Below are 9,203 nucleotides of genomic sequence, written 5' to 3'. Positions count from 1 at the left end.
GCACTTAGCTTTGTTTCGCCACTGGGTGGACGGCCCGTATGTTAGTTCATAGTCTCCACAACTGCTGCGTCAAAAGAAGTGCTGGTTGGTGTGACGACGAAGCAGGGAACAGTGGAGACATCGGGCGCCTCACCAAGTCGCTGGTTAACCGGTTAGCTGGTTACATCAGATGATCCCGGTTACAGCATACCGCGATGATCCGGTTACAGCATACAGCGATGACCCGGTTACAGCATACAGCGATGACCCGTTGTCGGCAGTCAAGCAGACAGTAATAGGTAGAAAGGCTGCAACATAAAGCATCGGTGCACTAAACATGCCATGCTACCCCTCAACCCCCACCTTTAAACATTGTCATCTTTACATATCTCATCGAGCACGTGGGCCTGCACAAACGAACTTTTACGACCACAAATCAGCTATTTTCCTTCCTTCTCTCCATATCTGCAAAAACCATATACAGATTAGTATTTTAGCGTCACAAAGAGCAAATTATGCGCTAACCTGGAAAGAACAACAGAGAGTATTTCATTCCACAAACACAGACTCGTCAACAGCGTTAAATAATGATTTATTACCTCACAAGCCTATGTAGGTAGCTCTCCCTTAAGCGAAACCGCTTCCTTTCGAATGACTTCTGTTCGTCAACAGAAACACCGTAAACCTTATGCAGTGAAAACCGCCCAGCGGAGAATCTTGACGCCCCGTCTGTCAGCCAGCATGTGTTCAAGATGAAGGTGGTCTGTCCTATGGAGTTCCTATCAAGCCTCACTAGCAAGTAGCATAGCAAGTTGATACCCAGTGAAGTATTCACACGTGTTGAAAAACCATCAAACTAGTAGGAGTATACTGACACCGACCCTTCTCTCTCGCTGCTGAGTTTCGAGTGTGTCGATACTTGTCCTCACACAGACAACCTTGACAAAAATCACGTGACTCACCCTGTCACATACCCCAGTTCAGTTATCGACAATTCTGCCTCCACAGCAGAAATCACCCCGTAAAATCCGTGCAACACAAAAATATCTGTGTTCGTTCTGCGCTGTCAACCACATCCACAACCGTTGACAGTACGCACAGGCGCTTTCTATCGCAATTGACCAAGAGAAGGCACCCCACTTTCTTGATCCATGTCACTAGATCGTGACATAGAACAAACAAACAAACGGAAACCAACAACTTAAAAGTTAGACTGCAAGCAAAACCTACAAAATGTTGATAGAAGCACTTAATACATAACATTATACAGAACAGAAAGAAAGAGAGAGAGAATGGGGGTGGGTTATGTTTAGGGGAGAGATGAGTGTTATGTGGGTTTTGGATACCATAGATGAACAGGACTGGTTTAGATATTTTTTTCAGAAATACACACAACGTTTACATGAAGAATGCAAGACTGACAAGCTTTGAGATGTAAAAATAAAATCATGTTTTATTAAGCAATAGTCATTTCTAGGCTTAGACAGGGCAAGGCAAGTGTCGCGACCAACCTGATAGGTAGGACCTTAACTTCTCACACAGAAGGAGTCAGGAACTCAAGTGGTAAAGTTCAACAAATGAAGACTTTATTGCTTCTAGAAAATAAAGGATGAGTGGATGAGAATGAAAGGATGATGAAAATGATGGGGGAATGAACAAGAACTGCTGGGCTCTGCTCTGCTGCTGCACAAGAAAGTTAGTGATGATGATGATGATTGATGATCAGGAATGAAGGGTGGCGGCAATGATGATAATGCAAAACATGTCAACACAATTGCACATCAACATACATGTGGTTATGGCAACGACATACATAAGGCCACGCACACATGTGAGAAAGCAAGAATAAACAACACAACTGTCACTTTTGTCAATGAAATACTAAGGTAGCTGAATGTGCGATAATGCCACCCGTACGGCCTTAAAGGTGAGTGCAAACGTGTTCTTCACCAACATATCTACGCCGAACTCGGGTTATAAACCCTCGAGCAATGACTGGCGCTTGTTCAAGCTAGAATGACATGTGAAAGTTACTTCCCTTTAAATCAGCCAAGATGCGAATGGCGAGTGTGACGAACGCCAACTAGATGCTTGCGCTGATGACACGGAGTGAGTGCGAAGATGATGATCTCCCCTGCCTACCCCCTTACTGCAAGCGTTGAGCAGTAACGTTGAAAGGAGTTAGACAGACGAACAGACGATGAAACATCTCCCCCTCCTTCTACCCCTTTACTGCAGGCGTTGAGCAGTATCGACGAAGGGGGAAAGAGGAAGACGAATAGACACGATGTAGATATCTCCCCCTCCTTCGACCCCTGTCTGCAAGCGTTGGGCAGAACTGATGAAGGGGGAAAGAGGAAGACGAATAGACGCTGACGATAGACGATGGCCTCCCCTGACCCAGTGCGCTGAGAACGACGAACAGCCTGCACTGTCAGGGAAGCAGTGACGGCGATGATGACAGACGAGTAGATGACAGATGACAAGACGATATCGGCGACGGCGAGGACGGCCAACGACGGGCAGCGGGACTCCAGACGACAATCTCGCCCTTGTGACGAAGCTCCACGCAGGCACCCTTTTCAGTTTGCAGATGAGGCCGTGCTCGACAAATAAATGAAAGAAAAAACACAGGCCTATAAGGCCATAATTAGAACACCTGGTACTCAAATGCGAATGATTCACAAGGCAAAAAGAGTTTAGCCAACAAACAAAACAGAGGTCACTCCATAATATTTACACAAACGCGAACTGGAGTGTGTGACCAAAAATCAACCTTACTGTCACTTGCAAGTCTTGCAACTTTAGACTCATTTCACAAATTCATGTAACATTTTCCAACCAGAAAAACACGCTTATTTCAGAGCATGGAATGATAACCAAAATGAGCATGAATGACAATGAAGGGGGAATGAAATAAAGTGAAAAGGCCATGAGCTAAATTCTACCTCCCTTTTACCACCCTCCACCCGACCTACAACACAAACTAGAGACCAAAACACGTGGACAACAGAAGACATGTACACACACAAAAATACTCACATGGAAGAACCTCTATCCTTCCCCTGGTGAATATTTCCCTTTTCACGGCAAAGCCGACGACAACAATAATGTTGAAAACTTGACCGGGTTGACATGAGTCACACCACGTACTTGGGCCGACAGCAGTCGCGCCACATTCCAGAACACACAATCGAGGTGTTACTGCTTTCAAAGTTCTTTGGCTTCTGCCCCGAATCCCGTTCAACGCTGAGCGCAGACGACGGGTGAGCGCTAGCGACGCACCAAATTCACGTGCTCCCCGCAATGCGGTCACGAAACACGGACACACTACACACCGCGGCTGGCGGTTTGTCGATTTAGAAACTACCCTGCAACCCATCTCGCGACATATCCCCCCACCAAGACAAAACTACCAGTTTTGTAATGAATCCAGAGCGAGAAATGTTGCAGGAACACAACAAAGAACTTGAACGCGAAGACAGATCTAGGACATTCTACTCAGGTAGTCCGCACCCACGTTCTCCTTCCCAGGGATAACCCTCACGCTGAAAGAGTACTTCTGAAGCCTCAGTGCCCAGCGCGTCAATCTTCCACTAGCCGTCTTTGCCCTTTCCAGATGCTGCAGCGGCTGGTGGTCTGTCTCGAGGATGAAAGTGGTGCCGTAGACGTAGGGGTCAAACTTCTCAATTCCCCACAGAATCCCGAGACACTCTTTCTCTATCACGGAATAGTTCAGCTCTGGCCCCTGAAGTTTCCGGCTGGCGTACGCCACAGGTTGTAGTCCCTCACCGTGGTCCTGGAGAAGAACCGCTCCCAGCCCCCTGTCTGAAGCATCAGTTCGAAGTACGTAGGGAAGATCCACACATGGCAAGCACACCACTGGACTGGAACAGAGCCCGGACTTCAGCGTTTGGAACGCCACCTCACACTCGTCACTCCACTGCAACTGGTTGGGTTTCCCACCTTTCGTGAGATCAGTCAAGGGGAGAGCAATCAGCGAGAAGTTTGGGACGTATCGGCGGTAAAACCCCGCCAAACCCAAGAAAGCTCGCAACTCTTTCTTGGTGGTGGGTTGTGGCGCTTTGCGAATCTTTTCCACCTTCTCCGACACGGGCCACATCTTTCCGCTCCCCACATGGTGCCCCAAGTACTCAAGCTCCTTGAACGCCAGGAAACACTTGGACGGACGTGCAGCAAGCTGGACTTCCCGAAGACGCTGAAACAGACAGCGGAGCGCCTCCAGATGCTGCTCCCTGGTGTCTGTGGCGATGAGAATATCATCCATGAAATTCTGGATCTCCGGCCTGTTCAGGGGCGACAATAGTTTCCGCATGATTCTACTGAACACAGCTCCTGCCGTCTTGAGCCCAAATGGTATCACTAACCACTGAAATTGACCCTCAGGGGTCGTGAACGCTGTCTTGGGACGATCCTGCTCCTTCATGGGCACCTGCCAGTACCCTTTAGACAGGTCGATTTTACTCAGGTATTTAGCTTGTCCTACTTGCGCGAAGAGAAACTCCACGTCAGGCATCGGCTCAGCATCAAACTGCACCCCACGATTGACCTTCCTGAAATCGACACAGAATCTAATCTTGCCATCCTTCTTTTTGACGAGTACGATGGGTGACGAATAGGGAGAAGCGCTCCTTTCAATCACACCCATCTTCAGCATCGATTCAACCTCTTGTCTGACCGTGTCACGCATGGCGTGCGGGAGAGGGTACTGGGGAGTACGGATCGGCCTATCCGACGTCATCACTACCTCACACTCGTCCAAGGTAGTGCTCAGCGGAACATCAGTCAACACGTCCCTGAACTCATAGCACAGCTCTCTCAGTTCCCCATGAATGTCCGAGTATTCTGGATCCAGATTGACATCCTCAGGTCCTTCTTCAGCTTGCAGAGGAATCAACGGTATTTCGGCGGAAGTGGAGGTCACTTCTTCCGGTTCTTCAGTCACTACGGATGTGGCCACAGCCACGGGCACATCACTGGTCCTCTCCTGGTACCTTTTCAAGAGATTTATGTGATATAACTTTTCCTTGTCTCCCATCTTGATGAGGTAATCGTTCAGACCTTTCTTGCCCAGCACCTTAAATGGACCCCTCCACGACATCTGGAGCTTGTTGTTCTTCTCCGGGAGCAACAACAGAACGCTGTCACCAACTGACAACTTCCTAGGTGCCGTTTTCCTGTCAAAAACCTTCTTGTGCCTCACCGCTGCTTCAGCAAGGTTTCTTTTGGCCAACTCGCATGTCTGCTCGATCCGGTTGCGAAGGTCCACCACATATTCAGAGGCCAGCTTGACTTCCTCGTCCTCGATCTCTCTGGTCCAAAGCTGCCGCAACACATGCATCGGCCCACGAACCGTCCTGCCATACAGCAGCTCAAAGGGTGAGAACCCTGTCGATTCTTGGGGAACCTCTCTATAGGCGAACAGAATCGCCGGCAAGAACCTGTCCCATGTCTTGGGTTTCTCAGCACAGAGCTTACGGAGCATGCTCTTTAGGGTCCCATTGAACCGTTCCACAAGACCGTTAGTCTGGGGATGGTAGGGGGTAGTCCTACGCCCTTGAACAGACAACAGCCTGTGCACTTCTTGCATGACGCCACTCATGAACTGCGTCCCCTGATCACTGAGAACCTCCTCAGGTACCCCCAGTCTACTCCACATCTCAAACAACCCCTCGGCCACAGTCTCAGCTTCGATGTTCTTCAGGGCTTTGGCTTCTGGGTATCTGGTGGAATAATCGACCATGACCAGGATGTAACGAAAACCACGCTCAGAGGCGGGAAGAATGGGCCCAACCAAATCGACTGCTACACGTTTGAAAGGTTCATCCATCAATGGCATCTGTTCCAGCGGGGCCTTCCTGACGACGCCTCTGGGAACTGTGCGTTGACACACGTCGCACGACGCACAATACCTTCTCACGTCGGCACAAAGTCCAGGCCAATAGAAAGTTTGCCACACTCTCTCCCTAGTCTTCTTTGTACCGAGGTGTCCAGCCATAGGGGGATCATGAGCCAACCGCAGAACCTCTTGTCGCAGCTGCTTGGGGACAACCAACTGACTGTATGACCCTGCCGGTCCCGAAAATGCCCTATAGTACAGAGACTTCTTCTTCACGAAATGGATAGTGCCAACCCCTGAGCCAAATTGTTTCCCAGTCTGGGCATACTCACGAACTTTCTCCAAAGTGTCGTCTTCAGACTGCATCTGGGCCACTCCTTCTGGTCCTGTCTGACCAATCAAAGGCTGAGAGACGGGAAGGGGTTTTCCAGGAACCTGTTTCTTGCGCACCTGCGCCCTAGTTTCTACTGCGCCCACTTCAGGATCCTTGCTGTAGACTGGCACCCGAAACACCTGACCCGTTTCCATCTCTACATGGTTGCCAATAATAACCGGGAACAGGGGGTTCTCCATGACAACGGCAAATGCTTTTCCAGTAAAGAACGGGGAAACTACATCGACAACAGCAGTGTCACAGACAGTCTGGTAGTTGGTGGAGGCGAAGGTGACATTCTGTTTCCTCCCAGTCAAAGCGCCACAAGGGACAAGGCTTGCATCAATGATCAGAGACTCAGCGCCCGTATCCCTAAGGGCAGGTACCTCAACTCCATTCACCTGGACTGTACACCGAGGCTCAAAATCCTTTTTATGACAGGACTCGCAAAGAGAAGGCACACCACCTGAAACAACTTTCCCTGGGGAACTGACGACCATACCCACCTTCTTACAGTCTTTCTTCAGATGTCCGCGCTGGAAACACTTACACAGACCTTCTTCCTTAGCTTCTTGGATGGTCTTACCTCCCTTGTTCCCCTCCCCTCTTGTGTCTACACCCGAACCCTCCCCCGGATGGGTTTAAGTTGGTAGGGGCAACCTGAGGTTTTCTGACGCCCTTCTTTGCTTCAATCACCACGTCTGCGGCTTCTGCCGCTTCAACAACATTTGCAGGCTTACGCTCCTTGACCTTGACCACTAAATCAGACGACAAGGTTTCCATCAGCTGTTCTGTCAGGATGACGTCCTGGAGGTCCTCACCTTTCTCGAAATCTTTCTTGCACAGGCAGACCCACTTCTTGAAATAGCTCTTAATCCTGACAACAAACTGGGCAAAAGTTTCGCTTTGTTCTTTCCTAGACTCTCGAAACTTTTTCCTATACCCCTCTGCCGTGAGATTAAACCGCTTCATGAGCGCATCTCGGAACTGGTCATAGTTCCCTGCCTCCTCCGTTGGAAGTGTAAAGTACAAGGACCTAGCTGTACCCCTGAGCTGAGGCAAAAGCCGAGCTATCCATGTCTCCTTCTTCCACCCTTGGGTTCCAGCGATCCTCTCAAACTGGTCCAAATACTCCTCAATGTTGTCCTTGTCCTCCAAAGTCGGAATCTTGACTCCCTTTATGGTCTTCTCCTCTTTCTCCACTCTCGCTTTCTCTCTCTTCTCCTCCCTCTCTACTCTGGCTCTTTCCCTATCGGTTTCATGCTCTAACATGAGCTGCCAGAACTTCCGTTCTTTCTCCTTCTCTTCTGCCTCCTTCTCTTCACGACGCTTACGCTCTTCTTCTTCTTTCTGCTCACGCCGCCTACGCTCTTCCCTATCCACCTGCAAAAACTGCAAGAGCATAGCGCTGGTGTCCCCCTGGGGAGAAGGAAACTGCGGAATATGGTGTTTGAGTTCTCCATCACCTTTTGACAGCGTGACAAACCCCCCTTCAGCTTGACCAGGCGCAGGATAGCCGCCACTTTGTCGAACAGTACGATCATCAAACAGCTTACCTCTACCGCGCCCCCTTCCCGGTGAAGACGCTGACCCCAGCATACCCCGAGGTGTAGTATGAAAAGGAGGTCGAGGCTGCCAGTCCTCCTGCCCATGTCCTGCTTGCACCTCTTCAGTCTGATTTGCCGCTCTTTTCTCAGCCATGGCCCTGGACCGGGTGAGCATTGACATAACACAACCAACAACACTGAGCAGCCTGTCCTGAAAGCAGGTCAAAAGATACTGCGTTGTGCCACAGGTGTGACACAAACGCGTTCAAACACGAAACAACACAAAGACAAACAATGACGAAACAAAACAACCTAACACCTAGAACAAAACCAAATGAGTTCCCGAGCGATATGAAATTTGGATAAATCCTGGCAAGCTCGCCAATGTCGCGACCAACCTGATAGGTAGGACCTTAACTTCTCACACAGAAGGAGTCAGGAACTCAAGTGGTAAAGTTCAACAAATGAAGACTTTATTGCTTCTAGAAAATAAAGGATGAGTGGATGAGAATGAAAGGATGTTGATGAAATGATGGGGGAATGAACAAGAACTGCTGGGCTCTGCTCTACTGCTGCACAAAGAAAGTTAGTGATGATGATGATGATTGATGATCAGGAATGAAGGGTGGCGGCAATGATGATAATGCAAAACATCATGTCAACACAATTGCACATCAACATACATGTGGTTATGGCAACGACATACATAAGGCCACGCACACATGTGAGAAAGCAAGAATAAACAACACAACTGTCACTTTTGTCAATGAAATACTAAGGTAGCTGAATGTGCGATAATGCCACCCGTACGGCCTTAAAGGTGAGTGCAAACGTGTTCTTCACCAACATATCTACGCCGAACTCGGGTTATAAACCCTCGAGCAATGACTGGCGCTTGTTCAAGCTAGAATGACATGTGAAAGTTACTTCCCTTTAAATCAGCCAAGATGCGAATGGCGAGTGTGACGAACGCCAACTAGATGCTTGCGCTGATGACACGGAGTGAGTGCGAAGATGATGATCTCCCCTGCCTACCCCCTTACTGCAAGCGTTGAGCAGTAACGTTGAAAGGAGTTAGACAGACGAACAGACGATGAAACATCTCCCCCTCCTTCTACCCCTTTACTGCAGGCGTTGGGCAGTATCGACAAAGGGGGAAAGAGGAAGACGAATAGACACGATGTAGATATCTCCCCCTCCTTCGACCCCTGTCTGCAAGCGTTGGGCAGAACTGATGAAGGGGGAAAGAGGAAGACGAATAGACGCTGACGATAGACGATGGCCTCCCCTGACCCAGTGCGCTGAGAACGACGAACAGCCTGCACTGTCAGGGAAGCAGTGACGGCGATGATGACAGACGAGTAGATGACAGATGACAAGACGATATCGGCGACGGCGAGGACGGCCAACGACGGGCAGCGGGACTCCAGACGACAATCTCGCC

General features: G+C 49.4%; 2 protein-coding genes across 2 annotated transcripts; both read right to left on the bottom strand.

Moving 5' to 3' along the window:
• Window positions 1-1,143: 1,143 nt before the first annotated feature.
• On the bottom strand, window positions 1,144-6,743 carry LOC138972570 (uncharacterized). Its single transcript, XM_070345220.1, has 2 exons — window positions 3,022-6,743; window positions 1,144-2,583 (listed from the first exon to the last, which is right to left on the bottom strand). Exon 1 carries the CDS (start codon window positions 6,710-6,712, stop codon window positions 3,467-3,469), a length of 3,246 nt encoding a protein of 1,081 aa, XP_070201321.1. The 5' UTR covers window positions 6,713-6,743; the 3' UTR covers window positions 1,144-2,583; window positions 3,022-3,466.
• A 51-nt stretch (window positions 6,744-6,794) lies between these two features.
• Window positions 6,795-7,913, bottom strand: LOC138974482 (pinin-like). The gene has a single exon (XM_070347199.1). The coding sequence runs from the start codon at window positions 7,911-7,913 to the stop codon at window positions 6,795-6,797; it is 1,119 nt and encodes a 372-aa protein (XP_070203300.1).
• Window positions 7,914-9,203: the final 1,290 nt, after the last annotated feature.

The sequence above is a fragment of the Littorina saxatilis genome, linkage group LG8, assembly GCF_037325665.1.
Source record: "Littorina saxatilis isolate snail1 linkage group LG8, US_GU_Lsax_2.0, whole genome shotgun sequence".
In the NCBI taxonomy this organism is placed as follows: domain Eukaryota; kingdom Metazoa; phylum Mollusca; class Gastropoda; order Littorinimorpha; family Littorinidae; genus Littorina; species Littorina saxatilis.
The sequence above is the reverse complement of the archived record's forward strand: the minus strand, read 5'-3'. Positions and strand labels throughout refer to the sequence as shown.

Bases quoted from the DNA above. Each gene is read 5' to 3' on its own strand.
- LOC138972570 (XM_070345220.1), bottom strand. From the start codon at position 6,712: ATGGTCGTCAGTTCCCCAGGGAAAGTTGTTTCAGGTGGTGTGCCTTCT.
- LOC138974482 (XM_070347199.1), bottom strand. From the start codon at position 7,913: ATGGCTGAGAAAAGAGCGGCAAATCAGACTGAAGAGGTGCAAGCAGGA.